At 32.1% G+C, this 27498-nt stretch overlaps 1 protein-coding gene across 5 annotated transcripts; it reads left to right on the top strand.

Annotated features, from left to right (window-relative positions):
• Positions 1–27079, top strand: LOC114333536 (protein shifted). Of its 5 annotated transcripts, none has more exons than XM_028283419.2 (8): positions 1–408; positions 653–810; positions 2227–2613; positions 2928–3128; positions 11698–11793; positions 14704–14910; positions 22427–22544; positions 26743–27079. In XM_028283419.2, exons 2-7 carry the CDS (start codon positions 654–656, stop codon positions 22444–22446), a joined length of 1068 nt encoding a protein of 355 aa, XP_028139220.1. In that variant the 5' UTR covers positions 1–408; position 653; the 3' UTR covers positions 22447–22544; positions 26743–27079. The 5 variants fall into 5 exon arrangements, with proteins under 5 accessions (XP_028139220.1, XP_028139223.1, XP_028139221.1 ...); XM_028283420.2 differs by having other exon boundaries at positions 54–222; XM_028283421.2 differs by having other exon boundaries at positions 64–181.
• Positions 27080–27498: the final 419 nt, after the last annotated feature.

Raw genomic sequence — 27498 nt, 5'->3', positions numbered from 1 at the left:
TTCCAATAGATGGCGCCGCAAGCTGAAATATGTTATTAAAAAGGTGAGGCTATTCAGTTGGTTTGGAAAATGTAAATAAAATTTTCAGTTCATGTAAACAAATTTACATGGTAGATAAACAAACTAGAAAAGTCTTATTTTTAGCAGCATTCTGTACCAGCTAAGATCATGAACTGATCAAGTAAATATTCGTTAATTTCAATTAGAAATAAATTTGGTAAAGTAAGTGGATTGAAAACAATGTTAGGTTATTGCTTTAGTAATGTATTGGAAGATAAGTCCGAAATACAGGCTTTTTAGGTATTAGTTCGCTTTGCATTGTAACATTCTTCCGCAAAATCGCAATGCCTATTTTAAAATAGAAATTACTTCAATAATTCAAGAGGAATGAAGCTTAAAATACTAATGGTATGATTCAGTCTTTCTAGAAATTGTTATTGGTATTAGTAATGCATAGATTTTGTGATTCAACAAATCAGGGTGTTGTAACTTTTAACTCATACATATCAGAGAAACCTATAGATGTTTATGAAAGGATATTTATAAAATTATAAATATCCTGTAGTGTTATAATTTAGAACACCCTGTTGTTTATTCTAAATGTTATATAGTGTAATTTAAAGTCAAATCTACTGCATATATTGTTTTTAAGCATGTACACGAAACATTCTGTGATGTGGACATTTAATTTGATGATTTTGGTATTTAATATTCAAATGATATCATCTCGAAATGATCCTAAAAATGATCCCAGAAGCAATGGAGATTTGGCCTTATGGATCGATGAAAAACAGGTGAAAATGTTTAGTGGTAAGTACATAAATCTGAACTGATCCAAACAATCAATAGTATCAAAAGAAAACCATCCTGTAGTACTGATGGACTATCCATAAAAAATTTCTCAAATCTCCCAGGAAATGTGTTGGAAGTCCTTGTCTCACTGATTAATGATTCCTTTGAAAAAGGTAAATTTCCAGAGTGCCTAAAGACAGTCATTATTATTCCTCTTCAGAAATGTGAAGAAAAATCTAAAGCCTGCAACTATAGACCTATTGCACTACTACCAATACTCTACAAAATTATTGAGAGACTCATAAAAGCCACACTTATGTCCTTTCTCGTTGACAACAATGTTTTATCACAAAATCAGTCTGGCTTTTTAACTAATAAATGATGCGATGTTTTCTGTACTACACGAGGTTTACCAAGCACTAAACAATAATATTTACACTGCAACTGTTTTTTGTGACTATGCCAAACCTTCTGTAAATCACGATATTTTGATAAAAAAACTAATTTTATATAGAATTTCCAATCTTACTTGGATAATAGGAAACAATTGGTTAGAGCAAATGATACAGACTCTAGTCTCAAAAACATTGTATGTGGGGTACCACAAGGTTCAGTAATGGGTCCTCTAATAGATGGAAAAATTTTTCTTTTTGCTGATTATACCAGTATCACTTGGAACAATAACTCAAATATTGGAATTCTTCATCCTACTATAACTTCTGATTACTTACAATAAAACCTGGACCATCTCTAATTTACTCCCTTTTAACGTAGATAAAACAGTAGCATTATCCTTTAAAGGAGCTCTTCAACCATTGCCTCTTAATAATAGCCAGATACCTTTGATTCTGTAAAATTTCTTGGTATTTTTATAGACAGCAACCTTTAAATGGTCCCTTCGTATAGTAATCGTTAAGTAAGAAACTAGCCTCAGCTTGCTATGCAATAAGATCTGCTTCGAAGGAAATCATTTTAGCATCTTCAACCTCCATGTCCCTTCCAGGCAAATCAGGCTTATCAAACCTTTTCAAATTACCTACCAGCAAACAACTTATGGATATAATCCTTATCTATCTAGGTTAGTAAGTCAGCAAATCAGTATACAGATAGGTTGGATTGCTTTGAAAAGCAAAGTATTTTTTAAAATGCAATTAATATCTTGCACCGGATTCTTTGATGCCACTAACTGTGTAATTTAGTGTATTTGATTTTAAATTGTGAGCTGGTTTTTGTTTTGATTCTTTTTTGTCTGTTAGTTTTAATTTTATGACATGTAATTCATTAGGGTTTTTAATTTTAAAATTTTATATTTTAGTATTATAATATTGTAATATTGTATTTAAATTGGGCAATTGCTTGTTGATAAAAATATAAATAAATAAATAGATTTTACTTTTAGTAGAATTAACATTTGCTGATACAATCTTTTTGTAGGTATGTCCATGGAAATCTATGCCATTGTTAATGGTAACGTCCTACCATACATTCTAGATCCAAACTTTGAAAAATATCTTCCTGTGATTCCGTCTGAAGTCAGCTATGTAAATTTTACATGGAAGGCTGGAAATAAAAAGTATTATTATCATTTTGACCGTCTTCAATCCTACGACCAAAGTATTCTAGAGGCACCAGTTATTTCTATTAAAACTAAAGGCAGGGTTCCAAGACGCCCCAAAGAATTTAGCATCTTTTTACCATGCATTGGTAATAGTTCTGGTATAGCTAAGTTTGGCATTGGACTGCTAATTGAAACTAGAAAAGGAAAGCCTCTAAATGGAACACCCTTAAGACTGAAACTTAAAAAGGAATGTGCCCAAAGGAGTAAGTATATCTAAATTAATTTCATCATCATCATTAGAAGTGTTACAGCAATTGTTGTGCCTTGACCTTCCCCAGTGTATTTCACCAGTTTTTCTGTTCATCACCAACTGTTACCAATTCGCTGTACGGATCTTCTTAGTGTTCTTATCCACACTGTCTCTTCATCTCAGTCTTGGTCAACCTCAACTCTTATTTTCTACTGGTACCACTAATAGGGTTCATCTAGGCCGTTAATTTTCATTTACTCTTGAAACATGTCCAGCCCATCTAAGCCTATTAAATATTATTTACACATTATTTTGATTTGATTGTAGATCCAGATCCTGAATGTGACAAGAAATGTGCCAATCAAGGCAGATGTAACCATGAAAAAATATGCCAGTGCCCTGAGGGGTATATGGGGCCTTATTGCAGAACTGCTTTATGCTATCCTCAGTGTATGAATGGAGGCAACTGTACTTCCCCTGGAATTTGCAGCTGTCCTCCAGGATTTCAAGGAAGACATTGTGAAGGAGGTAATGTATGTTAAACTAATTTTACTTTTACAGTTGTTCACAATGTATAAGCCTAATACAGTGGAACCTCGATTATCCGTCTCTCTATTAACTGTCACCTCTGTTAACCGTCAGGGTCCATATATAAGTTATATTGACTACATAAGTAAAAATTTAGTCATCAATTCATTTTGTTTGAGCATTGCGATAAGACAAACGAAATTCGTTGAAATGTACACGTGCAGTTATGCCACCACCACATTTTTTTTATGAAAATAATTTTTGTTCTTATTCAGGGCTCTGGATTAAATTGCAATTTAAATAGGTAATGATAAATGATACCGTGCTTTTAGAGTTCTATTTTTAGAATCGCAAACCGAAAATAAAAACGCACGGCACAATAATTGAATGGTGGGCTACAACCAGGGCCGCGTTTAGGTCAATTGACGCCCTAGGCAATTCTCTAGTAGCCGCCCTTCAAACATGTACCATTTTTGCGAAAAAAAATTGCAGAAATTTTTATTTAAATAAGAATACACTAAAAATGGATTTAAACTACGATGATTACCTACAATAGAAAAAATTGTCTTTCCAGTTCGATCACATCAGACTTCTTTTCAAAAAAAATTTTGTTCTTGACAATGAAATTTTCTTGATGGGAAATTATTTTTTATTCTTGACATTTTTTTCGAAAATGACTTTTCAGCGGACTCGTTGGCAACAAATAAATGTGCATAGCAATGTCAAAATTAGGGAAAATATCTTTCAATCCACTTAGTGCAGTCACTGAAGGTTTTTACCTCCGATTTAGTTGAGCCTCCATCGATTTTCATGAAAATTGTTGAGTAGTTAGAGGATACCTCAAGGAGCAAAGGTGACATGATGCCAACTTGCGCTTTTACCGTGATGGTGAAAACTACCACTTTACGTGGTGGTAAAAAAATAATACCATAAATCGATAGAGAGACAAATTCTAAGCAAAATTTGTTATATAAAGTTATTAATATAAATCAATACTTTTTGAGTTATCAAAGATCAAAGATTTTATTTTTTCGTAAAAAATGCATGTTTTAAAGCAAAGCTGTTTTTCACATATAACTCATAAACTGTAAGCTTTTACAAAAAAGTTATTATTATCAAAATTGAAGATAATAAAAATCTGAATACACTACTCACTAAAGAACTAAATTAATGTCAATTCAAAGTGAGTTATGGGTAATTGAATGTATATTTTTTCAACGAGTACTCAAATCTCTGTATTCAAGCTTAAATAACGGGAAAACGATGCATTTTATAAAATATACCTGCTAAGCACTTGTCAAAGTACTTCGGAGAATCTATCAAATGAGCTCCAGTAAAAGTTAATAGCATCACAATTAAGCAAGTTATGATGAAATTAAGAGAACCCTTTAGAACTTTTTAGGAAAAAGTGAAAAATAAAACATACGCCATTTCCACAAAAATCAAAATTTATAGTAATCGTTAGAAGAATTTCTTTATATTAGCATAAGTAATGATTTCAATCATTTTAACCAGTTTAATGCATATTTTTGAAAAAAAAGTAATTTAAAAAAATCAGAATTTTTGAAATTATCGTAATTTTCATTTTCTTTTGATAATAACTTCAAAAATACTCAATATATGTAAAAAGTGATATATGTATGACCAAATTTTAGTTTTTTCTGTATAAAATATTTTCCCTTTTTACTATTTCTGTAGGGTAAAAAATAAGCGAGATAGAAACGTTTAAAGCTTAAATTTTGCTGCGACAACCATGTAAGCGGGGCCATTTAACCTTTTATTTTTAAAAAAGTAAGGTGTCTAAAAGATTAAATTCAACGTGGTTTAATAGCCATTAAAATTAACTTTCAAATGGTTTTTAGGCAAACCTGATATCGTAACAACTAACGGAATTATTAAAAAAAAACAATAACTTATTTGGAAAAATTTTTAAAAGATAAGTTTTGAAAAATATTAGGTGCATAAATTTTAATGCTATCATCAACTTGTCCGGGGGCTCATTTGATAGAAGTACTTTGACAAATGTTTAATAAGGTTATGTTATAAAATGCATCATTTTCCCGTTATTTAAGCTTGAATACTTAGATTCGGGTACTCGCCGAAAAAAATATACATTCAGTTACCTATAACTCACTTTTAGTTAACATTAGAAGGTTTTTCCTGTAAGGAGTTTATTTCGTTTTCTATTAGATTTAATTTTGGTAATAATAACTTTTTTGTACAATCTTAATAGTTTTTTTATTTATGAAAAGTTATTTATGAAAAATCGATAAAAAACATGCATTTTTCTCATGACAAAAAAACTTTGATCTTTAATAACTCAAAAAGTATTAATTTATTTTAATAACTTTATGTAACAAATTATGCTTAGAATTTGCCCCTGTATCGAATTCTGGGAATATTTCTAATAAAATAATTTTCAGCCCCGAGAAGAGCTGACATCCATCCCCAGGGTAAAAGCTCAAGTTGGCACCAGGTCACCTTTGTTCCTTGAGATATCCTCTAACCACCAATTTTCATGCAAATCAATGGAGGTTCAAAGAAATCGGAGGCAATAGCTCATATCCACCTTCAGTGACTGCACTAGCTCTTCTTTAAATATTAAGATACAGTAGAACCTCGATTATCCGTCAGGGCACCGGACCAAGGGTATGACGGATAATCGAAAAGACGGTTAACAGAACATTAAAAAAAAAATAAAAATTCATAGTACAAATCTCAAATTTCATTTGTATGGTTTGTTTGACAATATAAGAGGGATTTGTGTTCGTAGAATCGAATCAATTTAAAATATTCTGAAATCTGTGTTTGTTTTACTAGGCCAGGGTAATAAGACAAAAATATACCCTGTTCGTGACACTTCAGCAGCCAGGGTACTGAAGCGTTTTTTCGACAGGTAATACCTATAGGAACAAATTATAACTATTTCCTGCCTAGGATCTGGCGGCCATTTTTATTTATAAACAATTAACTGTCAAAAAATGGCATTTTCCCCCTTTTTTTTAATCAACGTAAAACAGTGAAGCTTATGATTTTTTAGTACAAATATCTTCGAGATTATGGAAAAAGCTTTAAAATGACGTATTATAAGTTTGATATACTCATTTATTGTTATAGTCCGTTCTTTAACGGTAAAATATTGCAAAACCTGTAAATTTTAAAGAACCGCTTGGATTGACAGGAAATTTGGCATAAACATAGCTAACAAGTCAAAGAAAAAAAGTGATATTGTGCCGATATGTGCTTTTGCCCTGGGGGTGAAAAAATATTCGTCCAAAGAAAGTCAGGAAATGGGTAAGCTGGCTAATTTTAAGTAACTTTTGTTCTATAGAGTTTTTTCACTAAGTCAATACTTTTCGAGTTATTTGGCAGTGAATATGTTCATTTTTTCAACAAAATAACCACGCTTTCAGAAGGTTTTTCGCAAATAACTCAAATAGTAAGTATTTTGTCGAAAAAACATTTCTAGCAAAAATATAGCCTATAAAAAATTTAAAAAAATGGTGTATATATCACGTCTGTATACCTAGTAGAAGCAGAGTTATAGCTAATGAAAAATAGGGTCATATTCGTCAAATTCCAAATTGAATACTTTAACGTGAAATAACCAAAAATGAAGCAAATTTCGGGGAAAACTCATTACAACTTATTTAAAGTGTTTAAAAAAGGCTTCATTTCTGTTTTATAAAAAAAATTTCTAGCATCAAAATTAAACAAGTTACGCTCAAAATAAAGTTAGTCCCTTTTGGTTTTGGTAAAAAAATCGAGAAAATCACCCCTAATTAGTATCTTAAATGAACTTAATCGTTACGACTTCACAAGTTTCTTGACTCGTGTATATATTGTTTATATGATCTGTAAGTTTCATCGGTTCAAAGTCCTTATTATTGAAAGGGCTGTAGTTAAAAGGGGTTGAACGAGTCACTGATCACGAATGTATGCAAATTTAGAAACACCAAATCTTGATCAATTTTTGTCTAATAGAAAAACAAAAAAATACATGATATTTAGAAAAGCAAATCTGACTTTTTTTGTTTTTCGAGATTTTTGGTATCTCTAACAATTTTTAAGTTATTTTGAAAAAAAGGATTTTTTTCAAAATTTAAATTTTTAAAAATTTTACTTTGAAACCAAATTTTTTCAAAAATAAGCACTTTGAATCGATGAAACTTACAGATCATATTATAAACACAACATAAGTAAAATAATTTGTGGAGCGGTAACGATTAATTTCATTTAAGTTGCTAATTAGGGGGTGGTCTTCCCGATTTTTTTTGCAAGAGCAAAAGGAACCAACTTTATTTTAAGCGTAACTTGCTTAAATTTAATGCTAGAAACTTTTTGTAAAAACAGAAATAAAGCTTTTTTTAAACACTTTAAAAAAATTATTATGGATTTGCTCCAAAAAGTGCTTATTTTTTTGAATATTTCACGTCGAAATTATCTATTTGAAATTTGGTGAATATGAATCTATTTTTCATTGGCTATAACTCTGGTTCTACGAGATCCAGAGACCTAACGCGTACACCATTTTTTTTTAATTTTTATAGGCTATATTTTTACTAAGAACGTTTTTTTCGACAAAATACTTACCTTTTGAGTTATTTGCGAAAAACCGTCTAAAAATGTGGTTATTTTGTTGAAAAATGAACATATTCGCTCGCGAATAACTCGAAAAGTGTTGACTTGGCGAAAAAGCTCTATAGAACAAAAGTTACTTAAAATTAGTCAGTTTACCCATTTCCGGACTTGTTTTGGACATATATTTTTTCACCCCCAAGAGGGGGTGAAAGTCACCCCCAGGGCAAAAGCACACATCGGCACAATATCACTTTTTTTCTTTGACATGTAAGCTATGCGTATGCCAAACTTCATGTCAATCCAAGCGGTTATTTAAAATTTAGAGCAAAAGCCGTGAAAGAATGGACTATTAATATAATTGCAAAAAAAGGTCGGAATTGCAAAAAAAATATTTTCTCAATAACTGTTGTAAAAATTAGTGTACAGCTTTGAAATTTTTGTCAAATAAGGGTTCTTTGGCTCTTAATATGTGATAAAAATTTCAAAGCTATTCATTCAATTGTTTAAATTTTATTCAAATTGTTTATCCCAGAGAGCATTTTTTTTGCAATAACATAAGTCAGAAAAAATGACCATAGAACCATTTCACAGGTGTCAAATGAAAGAGCATGAGCTACATTTTCAACATGGTTTAAAAAAGTGAATAAAAAATGTATTTATTAGTAATAAATAATTATGGAAAAGTATCGTCAATTTTTCTTTATAAACTTTTTGAGTAACTTTTTCCAAAAAAAATAACTATTTTACCCTGTTTTAAGTGCACAACTACCAAGTAATGTTATCTATATCATAATTGATAAAAAATTGTAATAAATATGTATAATTTCTTATATAACAAAATAAAAAGTTTATAAGGAAAGATTTACGATACTTTTGCATAATTATTTATTACTAATAAATGCACTCTCTTCAATTTTTTTAAACCAAGTTAAAATATAGCTCATGCTCTTTCATTTGACACCTGTGGAATGGTTCTAACGCCATTTTCTTCTGACTTATGTTATTGCAAAAAAAAGCTCTCTGGGATAAACAATTTGAATAAAATTTAAACAATTAAATGAATCGCTTTGAAATTTTTATCACATATTAAGCACCAAAGAACGCGTATTTGACAAAAATTTCAAAGCTGTACACTAATTTTTACAACAGTTATTGCTAAAATAATTTTTTTTGCAATTTCGACCTATTTTCGCAATTATATTAACAATAAATGAGTATATCAAACCTTGTAATACGCCATTTTAAAGTTTTTCCATAATCTCGAAGATATTTGTACTAAAAAAGCCATAAGTTTTCCTGTTTTCCATTGATTTGAAACAAAGTGAAAAATGCCATTTTTTGACACTTAATTGTTTATAAATAAAAATGGCCAGGTCCTACGCAGGAAATAGTTACAATTTGCTCTTATAGGTATTACCTGTCGAAAAAACGCTTCAGTACCCTGGCTCTTCAAGTGTCATGGAAAAAACCTTATTACCCTGGACTATACTGTTGCTTCATATTTTGCGACGGCTGAATTTCTTAATCGGCATAAGATCATGCAATCTACTTTATTGGCTTCTTCTTGTTGAGAATACCAGTCGATGAATTATTGCATATGCGATCCAGCTTCTCTAGATTATTTACGCAAATCTTTGTCAGTTACAATAGGTTCATCAATATAGCTACAGTCAAATTCCAAGCCTGTGTCAGCTTCCGAATATGTTTGGTCCGCCTTTGTTGCCATTTCAATGATTTCTTTATCTGTCAGCAATGGATAGCCGTTTGTGTCCTCATCACAAATCAAATTAACTTTTTTTTATTTTTTTTGCATTAAAATGATTGCTAATGTAGTCAATACAACTTCTGTATGTACCCTGACGGTTAACAGAGGTGACGTTTAATGGAGAGACGGATAATCGAGGTTCCACTGTATGTCAATTGGTGATTTTATTGTGGTATCCAAATGACCCTTTAAGTGAATGCATTCATGTATGAATGATGTATCTTGGTCGTCTTTATTTTGTATCAGATTTTCAGCTTCTAATAATTTCTTCATTGCTTAATTTTGGCAAATCTGTTAATAACACGAAAACGTTGATAAATAAGTCGATAAGATTCCAGATGTCTATTCAGGTCTCTTTTCAGAGTGTCGATTATAACATAGAATGTGTGGATTTCCATCTCATCACTAGCTGAAAAGTTTAGTTCATCATCGGCCCCCTCGTCAAATTGAATTTCTCTTTCTTATTTCTTTATATGTTTTATTTGGGCACAATTTTTTGGCTTCCTTGCGGTAAAGTAATTTGATAGAGATTCATACTCTTTAATGACAGAACTTAGATCCATAATGTTTATATACAAATATTTTTTGTACGGTATTTTTGTCGCCCTCTCATAATGTGCCGCCCTAGGCAACTGCCTATATTGCCTAATGGATAAAGTGGCCCTGGCTACAACAACAAGCTATTTATGAACATACGGATACAAACATTGCGGTAAGAAAAACTCAGGGAAGGCAAAATGTTTTTAGCCAGATTGAAAGATGCTCGCATTGGTCTTTGGATATACAATAATATTGCATTAAAACCTCACTTTGACCCAATATGTCGCTTACAACATTGTTGTAGCCCACCATTCAATTATGAAACGTCCACTATACTGCTCGCGAAGTCGATCGAAGTTCAGCGAGTACGAGAGTGTAGACAGGCACCTCATGTGACTTCGCTGTGCCTCGGCCTGCTTCCATTCTGTCTCTGGCGGTTTTTGCGACCAAGTCAAAGGAACCGAAGTCCTTATCGCCCGGCGTGAATATGTTCCTCGCGAAGTAGAACGAGTGTGTAGTGACGGGTACTTCGGACTTCAGCTAACTTTCCTGAAGTAACTTCGCGTGTAGCGTGTAGTGCTCGCTTTGATTTGATGATTTTACGTCGATTAAGAAATTCAGTCGTTGCAAAATGTGAAGTAACAATAAAACAAACAAAGATTTCGAAATATTTTACATCAAATTTATTCGACTGTATTAACATAAATCCCTCTTATATTGTCAAATAAAACATACAAATTACAAATACAATTTGAGAGTTATATGTACTATGAATTTTTATTTTTTTTTAATGTTCTATTAACCGTCTTTTCGATTATCCGTCATACCCGTGGTCCGGTGCCCTGACGGATAATCGAGGTTCCACTGTAGTTAATATAGTAAACTTCATGCAATTTACAATACAATAGGAGCAACATATATTTACACTTAAGGGTTGAAACTACAGATAGTATAAAATGTATAATGGAGGTACAGTTCACCAAATATAGCTGAAAGTCTGAAAATAACTACGATCATGATGCGCATTCGTCAAACGACGGACCTCGCACTCGCACTGACACTACTGACAGTCCAGACCGTTTGTATGTGAGTTCTCACTTCATTGTTAGCGCAGGCAATGGGAATTTCACACTTTCAGCTATATTTGGTGAACTGTAATTAATAGTTAAGCTAGCACAAGATGCCAGACAGGAGTGGCAGATCAGAGTATGCTATGTGAACAACTTAATCTATGCTAAGAAGATTGTAGATTAAGTTGTTTCTCTTTTTGGTATAGGAAAAAGAGTTTGCATTCAATAGCAGCATCAGAAATTCCAAATTGAGAACACTACCACTATTTTGTTTCATTAAAATACCTGGAAGATTGATTGACTACATCATAACAATCTTCAAAATAGCAATGCCTGAATTAATAGAAATGACCAGAGATGAAAATCTATAGGGGGTTGAAAATACTCAACATCACGATGATAAGTACACACTCTCTGGGGATTTAGAGTGAAAAGAGGGAGAGAGAGAAAGAAAAACAACATAAAATTTCAGTTTATGGAATATATTTAAGGTTCTTATGAAACTTACCAATACAGGATGCAGTTTAAAAACATTAATCAATGTATAACCACTAACATCTTAGTATACTAACATATATTGATAATGATTATCTAATAATTATTTTTGTTTTAGGTATTTGTGGTGAGAAATGTCTAAATGGTGGAAAGTGTATCCAAAAAGACACATGTGAATGTTCTAAAGGATACTATGGACCCCACTGTGAATATTGTAAGTATTTATCTTTAATTATGTTATTTTCATTTACTGTCAATGAGTAGCTTGATGATAATATGTGTATAAACTAAAGGGCCCCCTGTTTAACATAAGCAAAATGTCCTCACTCCCAGAATTTTATTTTTTTGAAGTTATACTTCTTTAGGCGCGATTGGGAGTGAATTTTTATTATTCTTCGCGCATGCGCACACAGACAGTATGGAGTTCGTTGCTAAATCTTTTAAGTTATGTATTTATCAGTCCAAAAAGAGTGTGGAAAAAATATATTACTGTTTTTACTAAATATATTTATTATAATTTATGTGTGTTTGGATTTGTCTTCCTCGGAAATAAGATAGTAAGTACTATTTAAAGTATTTTTATACTTCACTTGATCTATTCGTCACTATGTCTGGCAATCTTGTAATCCGTAAAAACAAAGGGAGTATAGCTCAGTGATAGGGCGTTCGTCTGGAGATCGAGAGGTCCCCGGTTCAAAGCCGTGTGTTTTCTATTTTTTTTTTATTTTTGGTATGTATTGTTTTAATAAACATTTTTGGAAAGTAGTAAGTAAAAATTAGTTTAACCTTTAAATAAAATACAAATAACTTGTTGAAAGAATATTTATTTCGTTGAAATCATATAATAGAAGTATAACTTCTTAAATGCGTACAAAATACACACACATTCTTTTTTTTATTTTTTTACGTTCTATGTGATTAAAAAATAAGATAAGTGCAATTTTCGCCCCTCACACCCTCCCCCTCCCAACAAAAACGCTATTTTTCGATTTTTATGTTTTTTCAGTGGGTTGAAATCGATTTAAAAAAAATTTTAAGGTTTTTTGGAGGGTGCGTCACTTTCAGAAACCCAAAAACTGTTTTTTAGGGATTTCCCTGAATCCCAAATCAAGGATTTTATAGTTTATATACTAATAATTGAATAACTGCTTTTGAATTGAATAAAAACATGCTTTTCATAGTTTTTAACGGTATTTACGAGGCCAATTGTATTTTTGACCTTGAATCAATGCGTCCCCATTTTATATTCAACAAAAATGAAAAAGAATACTTAATTTCAGACTCCAAAGAAGCAAATACAATCATCGTTTATGCGAAAAACAGATTTTCAAGGTTTATTCAGGGGGTTCTTACTGGATTTCCCAACTTTTTTTACCTTTTTTTCATCATTAAACATGAGAAAATATAAATAGAAATAGGATGTTTTCAAAAACACCCTATTTCTACACTAAGCATCAAAATTAACGCACCACCTTAAAAATGGGACATTTTTGATGTCTCATATTTCCTAAACCTGTTGTCCGATTTGAGTGATTTTTATAGTATATGACAGCTTTATTCTTCAAGAATATCAGTGTAATAACATTGTTGCTAAACAGGTAAGTGTCATTGTATACCGGGTGTAACAATGATAGTGTATTTTTTCCACAAAGTTTGGAACACCCTGTGGAATATTCTAGCGTATATAAAATGTTGTAATTAAAACTCAACTGTAGGCTAAGGCTTTCTTAATATTTTGCTTTTTAATTCCTTCGTTTATGTTTGATAATAAAAAAGTTAGATACTTTAACAACTAATCATGTTATTCATCAATACACAGTGTTTCTAAATAAGTGAAACAAACTTTTCGGGTAATTCTGCATGAAAAAATAATGACCGTTTGCTTTATTAACGTATGTCCGCAAATGTTTTGTTTCCGAGATACGGGATGTTGAATTTTTTCTTACAAACCGTCTATTTATTTATTGCTCTAAAACTGGTTGAGATATGCAAATGAAATTTAGTAGTCTTTAAGAGGTAGTTATTGCGCATTTTTTGACATATAATTAAGAATTTTATATTCACCATTGGCGTGCATACGGGTCTAAACATTTTAGATGCATCCCGTATGCACCCCAATGGTGAATATAAAATTCTTAATTGTATGTCAAAAATGCGCAATATATACCTCTTAAAACCTACCACATTTCATTTGCATATCTGAACCGATTTTAGAGCAATAGATAAATCGTCAGTTTGTAAGAAAAAATTCAACATCCCGTATCTCGGAAACGAAGAATTTGTGGACATATGTTTGTAAAGTAAATGGTCATAATTTTTTCATGCAGAATTACCCCTTAAAGTTTGTCGCACTTATTTAGAAACACCCTGTATTAATGAATAACATGGTTAGTTGTTAAAGTACCTAACTTTTTTATTATCCCACATAAGCGAATGAATCAAAAAGAAAAATATTAAGAAAGCCCAAGGCTACCGTTGAGTTTTAATTTTAATATTTTACATACGCTAGAATATTCCACAGGGTGTTCCAAACTTTGAGAAAAAAACAGACTATCATTTTTACACCCGGTATACAATGACACTTACCCGTTTAGCAATAATATTATTACGTCGATATTCTTAAAGAATAAAGCTGTAATATACTAAAAAATCACTTAAATCGGACAACAGGTTTAGGAAATACGAGACATCAAAAATGTCCCATTTTTAAGGTGGTGCGTTAATTTTGATGCTTAATGTATATATATTTTCTCATGTTTCATCCTATAAAATAACATGAGAATATGTATTTCCCATATTCAGAGAAGCTCGAGATTTTTTGATCTTGACACATGCGAAAAACGCGGTTTTCAAATTTCTTTGGAAGTTTTTAGTGGATCCTTCCATCTTTCATCACCTTAAACACAAAAAACACACCTTAAACACGCGACTGAATTTTTGAAAAAAAAAAAGGATTATGGGAGTTAGAACATTTTGTCTATGGGGGACCCTTTGTTGCAGTTTACTTTAATAAGATCTGTGTATTTGTCAATTTAACACCAATAACATTTTTATTTACTTTTTAATATTTTTTCTAATATTTTAACCCACTAGTTAGATTTTATTTAATGTTTTTTTTTTGTAGCTCGTTGCATTATCCCTTGCCTAAATGGTGGAAAGTGCAAAGCTGTAAATAAGTGCAGGTGTCCAAGAGGATTCCGTGGTGATCACTGCGAAATTGGAAGAGCAAAACCTGCCAGAAGCAACTGCCAATTGGCATGCAAACATGGTACTTGTGTAGATGATTCTTGTGTCTGTGATCCTGGGTGGTATGGCAGGCTGTGCCATCACAGTAAGTTTTGATTTTTCCGGTTTTCATTACAAGCAAATACTATCTTTATATGTTATTAACAACATAAGATATGCAGATGATACAATGATTATGCTAAGCTCTGCTGAACAACTACAACTTCTACTAAACGAAACAAACATTTTCTGTAAAAATTATGGACTAAAAATGAATATAAAACAGACTGCAAACAAACAGGAAATGGAAATAACACCTAGGGTGAGCCAGGGATGCGTATTATCGCCAATTCTCTTTGATGTCTACTCAGAAGGGATCCTGAAAAAAGCTCTTTAGTCCAGGGCGGATCTGTTTTGAGATGGACATTGAGAGGTGACTCTTAATTTTTTGCAGAAATTGCTTGGAATTAACCCATATAATAATAATTGAGTTATCCTCCCACTCAAAAAGGTCCGAAACATTGTTTAAATGATCAAAATGTCAAAAAATGGAGGAAAAATTCGATTTTTTTCTTCGTTTTTTGATTATAACTTTAAAAGTACTCACTTACGAGAAAAGTTACACTAAAATAAAAGTTGCGTAATTAAATTTTCTACAATATAATATTGGTTAAAAATGGTTAAAATTATTACCCTTGTTGGAAAATAGCAATAATTGCCAAAAAAAAAAACATAAAAAAAAAACAAGTATTCGCATTTTACGTTTTTCAGCCATTTCTGCTACACTTAGGACATTCATATTTCACCCAAAAAAACTTTAGGACATGATAAAACAATACTGCAAATTTAGTTAAGATCGGTTCAATAGATTTTGCAAAATATATAATATAATTAAATAATATAATTTTGCAATCCAGCTTTCGCAAAAAAAAATTCATTTTTTCAAAATGTTTTAGGACTGAAAATAAAGCAGGTAGCAAGTTAATTTTGTTACAAATAGAAGAATACTGTACCTTTCATTTGCAATCTGCATAATTAAAATCGGTTAACAACCACGGCGTCAGGAATTTTTTTAAATAAACATTAATTTTTGGTCCTACGCGCAGGACAGCGGTGTTCGATTCACACAAGTTGATTTCTACCAAAATTTCTTCCAATCTTTATCTAATATATTATTTTCTTACTCTATATTTTGTTGTATGTTCATATTTTAATTCCACAAAAATCAAACTAATTTGATTATTGTTTGTGAAAAATTGTTTAAACAATTGCATATGTTTAAAAATAATACACTTTTATTTTCTAAGTTAAAATATATGAACAAGGAAAGTTTTTGCTAAAAAAGTGATATTTCAAAGGACAGAGTATGTGTTTTTATTTTGCAATAAACAAATTTATTTATTTATTTCGAAATGTACTAAAAATTGAAATTTATCAATCATTATCAAAGGTCATTGAAATGCCCAATCAGAGCGAACGTATCCGCTGTCCTGCGCGTAGCACCAAAAATTAATGTTTATTTAAAAAAATCCCTGACGCCGTGGTAGTTAACCGATTTTAATTTTGCAAATTACAAATGAAAGGTACAGTATTCTTTTATATGTAAAAAAAGTTTAACTTTGCTGTCTGCTTTATTTTCAGTGCTGCAACATTTTGAAAAAATGAATTTTTTTGCGAAAGCTGGATTGCAAAATCTATTAAACCGATCTTAATGAAATTTACAGCATTGTTTTATCATATCATAAAGTTTTTCTGGGTGAAATATGAAGGTCGTAAGTGTAGCATAAATGGTTGAAAAACGTAAAATGCGAATATGCACTTTTTCTTTGGTTTTTTCAAAATTATTACTATTTTGCAACAAGGGTGTTTTTGCAACAAATTTAATTACGCAACTTTTATGTCGGTACAACTTTTCTCGAAAATGAATACTTTTAAAGTTATAATCAAAAACCAAGAAAAAAATCTAATTTTTCCTTAATTTTGTGACATTTTGATTATTTAAACAATGTTCCGAACCTTTTTGAGTGGGAGGATAACTCAAATATATATGAGATATTTTCAAGCAATTTCTGCAAAAAAATATGAGTCACCTCTGAACATCCAAATGTACTAATATTTTTACAGATGCGCCCTGGTCTACTTGAGGATAAAATAGCTAGAAACAAGGTAAATGAAGTTCCCATTAACATTAATATTAGGTATGTGGATGACACTGCCATCTTAACCGAAAATATCCTGATACTGGTGACCAAAACAGCGGAGTATGGAAAAGAATATGGTGAAACAATGAACATCAAGAGACAAAATTTATGAGAATATCGAAACCACAAAGAAGTAACGAGAATCTTCTAATAAATGGAACCAATGTCGAACGGGTGGACAAATATACATATCTTGGAACAATGATTAAATCCACAAATGATTACTTCCAGGAAATCAGAATAGCAAAGACCAGAAAGCTCCAATGAAAAAGAAGCATAGGGAGACATAGAGTATCACGCTGCGCAACCTGAGAGGTTGGTACGGATGTACCGGGTGTCCCAATAAGAATGGCTCTCGGTCATATCTCAGGAACCGTTTATAGTACAGCTTTGGGAAAAAATATTTATAACAAAAGTTGCCTCGGGAAAAGCCTGGAAATTAATTTCATAATTGTAGGTCCACCGCCAATGGGCTTAATTGAATATCAAAAATTAAAAAATCAAAATTTTACAAAATTTACCTAATGAAAGGGCACTGGAAATCCAATCATCGTATTCTTCATATATTTCTGCGCATATTTGATTTCACAAGTTTAAGTCTATCTTTGCAAAAAAAGAGGTGGGGGTGAGTGGGAACCTTCTTATGAAAAATGGCTGTAAGTCCGGTTCTGCTAAATCGAATTTTGCATACTTGGTCTTGTTGAAAACAGCTTTTTTTCATCAATGTAAGTGTCTTATTTTCGAAATAGCCTAATAAGTAATATGCAAGCTAGGAGACGTTATTTAATTATTTTCAGAAATCTAGTTTTCTTTGGAAAATATTAAATACACGTATGCATTTTTAATCGTGTATAAAAAATTAGAACAAATTATCAACATAATACCGAAAACCGCATGTCGATATCTTTTTTCTATCTCTAGATATCTTAAGAAACGTGTAAATTTTAAACATAACCGTTACTGTCACCGGTAAACGAGGTTAAGGAAAAGTAATGTGCTATGGAAAAAACAAATAAACATTTTCCAGATGTAAACGTATATAATTAATTAAAACAACAATAAGACAAACAACACTATAAAATATAACAAAGAAATAAAAGCAACTACTTACTTAGTATTAGTGACTGCCTAAATGTTCTAATTGTTGCCCATCATTTTCGATGTAAGCATTTACTCTTTCAAGAGCAGATTGAATATCAACAGATTTAACTGTTTTAAACTTTTATTTATTAGTCTAAGAGCTAGTGAACCCTCCGACTAACGGTCGTCCTGTAAGGCTAGAAATTTTTCTAGTGATAATTCATAGCACACCAAGGCTAAAAACCATGACCTGGCAGGCATCAGCGGTGCACGTGTATCTACCAGGTGAATCGAAAAGTGCAAATTTAGGGGGTAAAATAAACTTTCTCCTGTAAGGTTTAAATTTAAGTATGTGTTTGAGTAAGTCATTTAGAAGAAATGTGTACAATAACAGGCGATTCTGAAGAGCATAAGACCTTGCCAGGCGAGGGGAAAGATTAGGGGTTTTCCCTAAAATTATTCTTTTTGCATCGAACAATTTTTTTTAGGTTTTTTTGAATCATTCCAAACAAAAAAGGTTTTTAGTGATTTTTCTCTTAAGTTTTTGTTATATAAGCGATTGAAAATTTTGAAAATTTCGAAATCGGCCATTTTTAACCCTAAATCGGACATTTATCTAAAAAGTTCATTGTTGCCAAGGTACGTAGATATTCTTTAAACATTGATTGATGAAATCCCGAAGAGTTTTTTGCAATAAAATATCGAAAACCCCTTTGTTTTTTTAATTGCTAATCAAGCGGGCGCAACACTGTAGTATAAGTGAGGACGTTTGAGTTTTCATAAATTCATTATCTCGAGAATGGGCAAATTTCAAGAGAAATCCTCAGACAGGTCGATTTTTATTTTTGAATTAGGACTTTTTGGCATATATATTATACTAGTGACGTCATCCATCTGGGCGTGATGACGTAATCGATGATTGTTTTAAATAAGAGTAGGGGTTGTGTGATGGCTCATTTGAAAGGTTATTTAATTCTCTATTCACTAATATAAACATTAACATAATTATTTATACAGGGTGTACAAAAAAATTTTTTTTATTAAATTAACTTTGATTAAATTTGACAAATAGAAGAAACATTTTTTTTGTACACCCTGTATAAATAATTATATTAATGTTTATGATAAAAAAGATCAAGGCAGGTTTTGTTTATATTTGATTCAGAGTTGGACCACCATCTCCATATAGCTATTTCAGCATCCTTATGCCTCATCGGTGAAGCTCAGAAGTCTCAACTCTGAAGGAAATACAAACAATTCTGCCAATTTAAGGCAAACCATCGCAATGCAATGAACCCACCTCTGAGACGCAATTCAGCGACATCTCTCGTATTAATGTTTATATTACTGAATAGAGAATTAAATAACCTTCCAAATGAGCTATCACACAACCCCTACTCTTATTTAAAAAAATCATCGATTACGTCATCACGCCCAGATGGATGACGTCACTAGTATAATATATATGCCAAAAAGTCCTAATTCAAAAATAAAAATTGACCTGTCTGAGGATTTCTCTTGAAATTTGCCCATTCTCGAGATAATGAATTTATGCAAACTCAAACGTCCTCACTTATACTACAGTGTTGCGCCCGCTTGATTAGCAATTAAAAAAACAAAGGGGTTTTCGATATTTTATTGCAAAAAACTCATCGGGATTTCATCAATCAATGTTTAAAGAATATCTACGTACCTTGGCAACAATGAACTTTTTAGATAAATGTCCGATTTAGGGTTAAAAATTGCCGATTTCGCAATTTTCAAAATTTTCAATCGCTTATACCGGGTGTCCACTTATATTTTCCCCCATTGTAACTACCTATAACTTCTAAACGGCTCAAGATAGAAACATGTAGTTTTCGCTGAAATGTTTTATTTTAGTAAAAGTTTTGTATGAATCGGTTGAGTTTTTTATATCGCTTTCAATTACGAAAATAAAAATGGCGGATTTTTGAAAAAAACTGTTGACTTTTTGTTAATGGAACAACCAGTATATTTTTGTGTAAATTGAAATAACGATCATTCACCTATCCATCGATATAAAGTTTTTTAAAATCGGTTGTCAAATCACTGAGTAATTAATTTTTGAAATGAGAGGTGCAACGTGGATATCACATATCTAAATAACATAGCTAAGCAAATTGATATTATGTTATTTGTTTCCACACTGCATCTCTCATTTTAAAAATTAATTGCTCAGTTATTTGACAACCGATTTTAAAAAAATTTATATCGCTGGATAGGTAAATGACCATTTTTTCAAGTTACAAAAAAATATACTGGGTGTTTTAATAAAAAAGTCAACAACGTTTTTTTCAAAAATCCGCCATTTTTTATTTAAAAGCGATATGAAAAATGGCCATTTACCTAAAAACTTGAAAAAACGATCATTTACCTATCTAGCGATATTAAAATTTTCAAAATCGGTTGTCAAATAACTGAGCAATTAATTTTTAAAATGAGGGATGCAATGTGGAAATCACATAACATAATATCAATTTGCTTAGTTAGAGAGTTGTACCTCTCATTTTAAAAATTAATTACTCAGTCATTTGACAACCGATTTTGAAAAACTTTATATCACTGGATAGGTGAATGACATTTCTTTCAATTTACAAAAAAATATACTGGGTGTTCCATTAAAAAAAAGTCAACAACGTTTTTTTCAAAAATCCGCCATTTTTTTTCGTATTTGAAAGCGATATAAAAAATTTAATCCATTCAGACAAAACTTTTAGTAAAATAAAACATTTCAGCGAAAACCGCATATTTCTATCTTGAGCCCTTTAGAAGTTATAGGCAGTTAAAATGGGGGAAAATATAAGTGGACACCCGGTATAACAAAAACTATTAACTTAAGAGAAAAATCACTAAAAACCTTTTCTGTTTGGAATGATTCAAAAACCCTAAAAAAAATTTGTTCGATGCAAAAAGAATAATTTTAGGAAAAAACCCTAATCTTTCCCCTCGCCTGGCAAGGTCTTATGCTCTTCAGAATCGCCTGTCATTGTACACATTTCTTCTAAATGACTTACTCAAACACATACTTAAATTTAAACCTTACAGGAGAAAGTTTATTTTACCCCCTAAATTTGCACTTTTCGATTCACCTGGTAGATACACGTGCACCGCTGATGCCTGCCAGGTCATGGTTTTTAGCCTTGGTGTGCTATGAATTATCACTAGAAAAATTTCTATCCTTGCAGGACGACCGTTAGTCGGAGGGTTCACTAGCTCTTAGACTATATGGGGACGGATTAAAGACCTTGTTTTTGCCGCTAGACCCACTACTCGAGAAAACATGATCTAGAATCTAGAGAATACGAAACGCCATTCAAAGCATTGCGAAAACAGAAATTGAGACTGCTGTTCAATCTACTATTGAAAGAGTAAATGCTTGCATCGAAAATGATGGGCAACAATTTGTACATTTAGGTCGTCACTAAGTAAGTAGTTGCTTTTATTTCTTTGTTATATTTTATAGTGTTGTTTGTATTATTGTTTTAATTAATTATATACGTTTACATCTGGAAAATGTTTCTTTGTTTTTTCCATAGCACACTACTTTTCCTTAACTTGGTTTACCGGTGACACTAACAGTTGTTTAAAATTTACACGTTTCTTAAGATTTCTCGAGATAGAAAAAAGGTATCGACATGCGGTTTCGGTATTATGTTGCTAATTTGGTCTAATTTTGTAATACGGGATTAAAAATGCATACTTGTATTTAATATTCTCCAAAGAAAACTAGATTTCCGAAAATAATTAAATAACGCCTCCTAGCTTGCATATTATTTATTAGGCTATTTCGAAAATAAGACACTTACATTGATGAAAAAGAGCTGTTTTCAAAAAGACCAAGCATGCAAAATTCGATTTAGCAGAACCGGACTTACAGCCATTTTTTCATAAGAAGGTTCCCACTCACTTACAATTACAATTATGAAAATAAATTCCAGGCTTTTCTCGAGGCCACCCTCGTTATACCTAAATATTTTTCCCAAAGCTGTACTATAAGCGGTTCCTGAGATATGGCCGAGAGCCATTCTTGTTGGGACACCCGGTACATATATCTAATGAACTTTTTAGAGCAGCCGTCTCTAAAGTCCGAATAGCTATGATGACTGCCTACCTCCGTCGCGAAGATGGCACTTGAAGAATAATATTGGTTTTAACCCGTTACTGTGGGTACTTCTATGTTCCACGTAATTTAAAAAAGTTCTAGTGGTGCCTATTTGTCCCCTAAATTCACTTTAAGCAAATGTAACTGTATTACTAAACATTTCTTTATGTTATCTAACCAACAATTCGATTATTATATTATAACCTCAAATTTTCTAGAAAAAGGTGTTCTTGTATAACGTGGTTTTTCTCCTGATTTGTTGCTGTGATACATATTTAGTATTTTTTCCTGCAAAATACTACCACAAAACATTCCTGAAAGCGTTTGTTGTTGAAAGTAAGTAAAATTTCTAATAAAATCCATTTTTCTGTCATTGTTTTCGCACAATTCATGCAATGGGAGATGGATGTTCCAGTAGTAGTTTTGCTCGGGTATTTAGTGTCCCATCAGTTTTTTATATCGACTCTAAATAGTGACAGTTCTACTCTTTGCAGAGCAAAGAGTATAGACAGGCATTTTTTAGCACAAAAAGAATTGGAAATCATCGATCGCTGAAGAGCTAAATGACTTGTCAGAACCAGAAGAACCTTTTCCTGACGACTATCTCCCCAATGACGGGGAGTCATGAAGGTTCAGATCAACGAGAACATTCTTCGCAACAGAAGGATTTTAAAAGAGATCTCGGAAGGATAGATTCTGAAGAAGAAGAGGAGGAGAAGTCAAATCCAGCTGACGACCAGTTTGGTCTCATAATGTGGAGACAACCCGATCAGGGAACACAAAATTTTACGAAAACCTCCAAAAAATAAAGGAAGGATGAAAATTTGGGAATAGGTAGTTGAAATTGTCTATTATTATATAAGAAAAAGTTTACAATATTACATCGCCTTCATTTTACAAAAATTGGGAAATACCGGGTGAAAAATATTTTCTCGGGAGTGAAAAAATATACGTTCAAAATAGGCCCGGAATTGGATAAAATGACTAATTCTAAGCAACTTCTGTTCTATAGAGTTTTTTCACTCAATTCTTTTCGAGTTATTTGCGAGTGAATATGTTCATTTTTTAACAAAAAAAAAACATGTTTTTGGACGGTTCTTCGCAGATAGATCAAAAAGTAAGTATTCTAGCGAAAAAAATATTCTTAGTAAAAATATAGCCTATAAAAAATTGAAAAAAGGGTGTATGCCTGAGGTCTGCAGACCCAGCAGAAGCAGAGTTGTAGCTAATGAAAAGTAGGTTCTTCGTCAAATTCCAAATCGAATATTTCAATGTGAAATAACCAAAAAACAGAGCACTTTTTTGGGAAAATTCATTACAACTTTTTTAAACTGTTTAAAAAAACTTCTAACATTAAAAATAAGTGAGTTACGCTCAAAATATTGTTGATCCCTTTTATTTTATTGGTACAGAAATCGCGAAAATCACCCCCTAATTAACTTCCCAAATAAAATTAGTCGTTACCGCTTCACAAGTTACTTTACTTATGTATTGTTTATATTATCTATAAGTTTCATTGGTTCAAAGTGCTCATTTTTGAAAAAAAAATGGGTTTAAAATAAAACATTTTTTTTTTTAATTTTGAAAAAAAAAATAGAATTGTTCATGGAATTAACTTAAAAATTATTAGTAATACCAAAAATCTTAAAGAGTAATAAAATGTACGTTTTGCTTTTTTGTTTTCTTCTTAGACAAAAATTGGTTATGCTATGACTGTTCAAAATTTGCCTAAACTCGTGATTAGTTACTCGTTCAAGCCATTTTAACTACAGCTTGTTCAAAAATAAGCACTTTGAACCGATGAAACTTACAGATCATATAAATAATACATAAGCAAAGTAACTTGTGAAGTGGTAATGATAAAATTTATTTGTGATGCTAATTAGGGGGTGATTTTCGCGATTTTTTTACCAAAAAATAAAAGGGACCAACAATATGTTGAGCGTAACTCACTTACTTTTAATGTTACAAGTTTTTTTTTTACAAAAATAAACCTTTTTTTAAACAGGCACTTTAAAAAAGTTGAAATGAATTTTCCCTGAAAAGTGCTCCGTTTTTGGGTATTTCACATTGAAATATTCGATTTGGAAGTTGATGAAGAAGAACCTACTTTTCATTAGCTACAACTCTGCTTCTACTGGGTCTACTGACCTCAAGCATACACCATTTTTTTCAGTTTTTTATAAGCTATATTTTTGCTAAGAACATTTTTTCGCTCAAATACTTACTTTTTGAGTTATCTCCGAAAAACCGTCCAAAAACATGTTTTTTTTCTGTTAAAAATGAACATATTCACGTGCAAATAACTCGAAAAGTATTGACTTAAGGAAGAAACTCTATAGAACAAAAGTTGCTTGAAATTAGTCATTTTATCTAATTCCGTACTTATTTTAAATGTATATTTTTCACCTTCGAGAGGGGGGTATTCCCCTCCATTTTTGTAAAATGGAGGGGATGTAGAATTGTAAACTTTTTCTTATATATGTAATAATAGACAATTTCAACTACCCTTTCCCAAATTTTCATCCTTCCTTTATGATTGTTCTTTGATGGGGCTAATACACGAAGTTCAAACCAAAACTCCTGAGTTTTCTAGTTCCTTTGGCAGAGCAACTTATAGTCGAAGCAAAGCACTGAACCTCCGAAACGAAAAAAACGACAAGACGGATCTTAATAATTATTGTTGCATTCGATTCGTGAATGCGCCAGGAAACTTTGTGACCCCGAGCCATGATATAATATTGAAAAACTGCATACAAAAAATGCATTCTTAAAATGCATCTCAAACAGACAATAAAAAAAATTCAGAACTCGTCAATTATCGGCGGAAATGAGTTGAATTTTGTTACTCGGGGGTTTTTGAGGTCGCTGAAAACGAATATGACATCGGAAGTGATTTCCGGAGTACCTGGTGCCCGGGGTACCTACTGCTTGCCTCGTCTTGTGGAGTTTTCGGTAAAAAATGTATTAAAAAATTAGTCAAAAATAATTAGTCGGTGGTTTGGGGTCGCTAACGACGAATATAACATCAGAAGTTATCTCCAGAATACCTGGTGCCCAGGGTACCTACTTCTTCTGGAGTTTTCGGCAAATTCATTAAAAAATTAACCAAAAATCATTACTTCGGGGGTTTTTGGGTCGCTGACGACGAATATGACATCAGAAGTGATCTACGGAGTACCTGGTACCCGGAGTACCTACTGCTTACCTCGTTTTCGGCAAATTCATTAAAAAATTAGTCAAAATTTATTACTCGGGGGGGTTTTGGGGTCTTTGACGACGAATATGACACCGAAAGTGATCTCCGGAGTACCTGGTGCTCAGGGTACCTACTGTTTATCTTGTGACTAATGATTTTTGACCAATTTTTTAATGCATTTGCCGAAAACTCCAAAAGACGAGGTAAACAGTAGGTACCCTGGGCACCAGGTACTCCGGAGACCATTTCCGATGTGATATTCGTCGTCAGAGACCCCAAAAACCCTCGAGTAATAAATTTTGACTAATTTTTTAATGAATTTGCCGAAAACTCTACAAGACGAGGTAAACAGTAGGTACCCTGGGCACCAGGTACTCCGGAGATTACTTTCGACGTCATATTCGTTTTCAGTGACCCCAAAAACCCTTAAGTAACAAAATTGGACTCATTTCCACCGATAATTGACGAGTTCTGAATTTTTTTATTGTCTGTTTGAGATGCACTTTAAGAATGCATTTTTTGTATGCAGTTTTTCAATATGATATCATGGCTCGGGGCCACAAAGTTTCCTGGCGCATTCACGAATCGAATGCAAGAAGAATTATTAAGAGATGTCTTGTCGTTTTTTTTTTCGGAGGTAAGGCCGATTTTAGTGCTTTATTGCTTTGCCTATTATAGAACATGGCAGATCCAAAGCCAAAGTAAAGAGACGCTTGAGTGGTCACTCTGGAAGAATTTCCAAACGCCAAAATAACATGGTGAATGTCGGGGAGCATCTGCCAAAGCAAATTTCTACCATGAGGAGATGCTGTAGATGTTCTCTCAGTAAGAAAGAGACGAGAACCAAAACAGTTTGTATCGCCTATGATTTGCCACTATGTAAGACGTGTTTTTTTTTTCACATCATTGTTCATTTTTTTCATGTGATTTTATAATTTTTCAATTACCTTCAAAATTTATTCGTGTATTACTAATGGGACAGATTGGTCCCAATATAAAACACTACTGGGACATAGTTGTCCCATGTCCTACCAAAGGATTTAAGGTTATTTAAAAAAAATTAAATCACTTTGGGCATCATTATACGACTATTGATCATATTTTTTTGTCTGAAAAGTTTTGGATATCTGCGGAATGGATTCAGGTCTGAAAGGGTAGAATATTTGACTTGATATATGTTTCTTTTGGCCACAATGTAAGTTTGTACTGAAGAATGTTTTGTGAGACTCCATCATCAATCATCAACTTTCCATACCTTTTTGACACGTTTCTATTTAACAATTCTAGCTCTAAATCGGCTCACTTTAAATATACTAAATGTAGTATTTATTTCAGTGATCATGTAGGATGCTCGGGCCTCCAGGCTAGAAGTACTTAACCAATCTGTGACTTCCGTTATTGAACATTACTGTTATTGTGCTAATATTTTAACGGCCATCTCGTCGAGACAATAATAAATAGATGTTAGTAAATGTTCTAATTTTGTCTTTGAATGTTTTTATTTATAGATTTTATTACAAGCTCTAAAATCCAAAGCCTTATCACTAGTGTGCCAAAATATTTTTGTATAAATTTTTAATAATATTTATGTTTGATTTTAGTGTGATATGAAATGTACGTAATATTCTAAAAAGTTAAATTTTTGATTTGATAATAAATGTTAAGATAAAAATATAGTGTTCTGTTTTAAAATCCATATATCATACTTCCAAGGGAAAACATAGTTTGCATAATGAAACCAGTCAAAATGGACTTACGGTTGCACAATTTGCAACAGCAAATAATTATGTAATTGCCAGCACTAACTTCCAGAGAAAAGATATCCATAAAGGAACATGGAAAATACCAGGAACCAATGAAGCCAATCAAATTGACCACATCCTCATCTCAAAAAGATGGGCAACAGACATAACTAATGTCAAAACGTATCGCGGGGCGAACTCGTGACTCAAATCACTATCTTGTGGGAGCAAAATTGCGGCAGAAATCGCGACAGTGGCAAAAGGGAAAAATTAAAAAATGGAATGTTGAAGGGTTCAAAAGTCCAACAAAGACACAAGAATATCAAAATACTCTCCAAATAAAACTCAA

Source organism: Diabrotica virgifera, chromosome 10 (assembly GCF_917563875.1).
Source record: "Diabrotica virgifera virgifera chromosome 10, PGI_DIABVI_V3a".
Lineage (NCBI taxonomy): Eukaryota > Metazoa > Arthropoda > Insecta > Coleoptera > Chrysomelidae > Diabrotica > Diabrotica virgifera.
Note: the sequence above shows the minus strand (reverse complement) of the source record. Positions and strands in the feature narration are given on the sequence as shown.

Excerpts from the sequence above, each read along its gene's own strand:
- LOC114333536 (XM_028283419.2), top strand. The coding sequence starts at position 654 with ATGTACACGAAACATTCTGTGATGTGGACATTTAATTTGATGATTTTG. Across the intron at positions 11,794-14,703 it reads TGGACCCCACTGTGAATATT|CTCGTTGCATTATCCCTTGC; the intron begins GTAAGTATTTAT and ends TTTTTTTTGTAG. Across the intron at positions 14,911-22,426 it reads TGGCAGGCTGTGCCATCACA|AAAAAGGTGTTCTTGTATAA; the intron begins GTAAGTTTTGAT and ends CAAATTTTCTAG.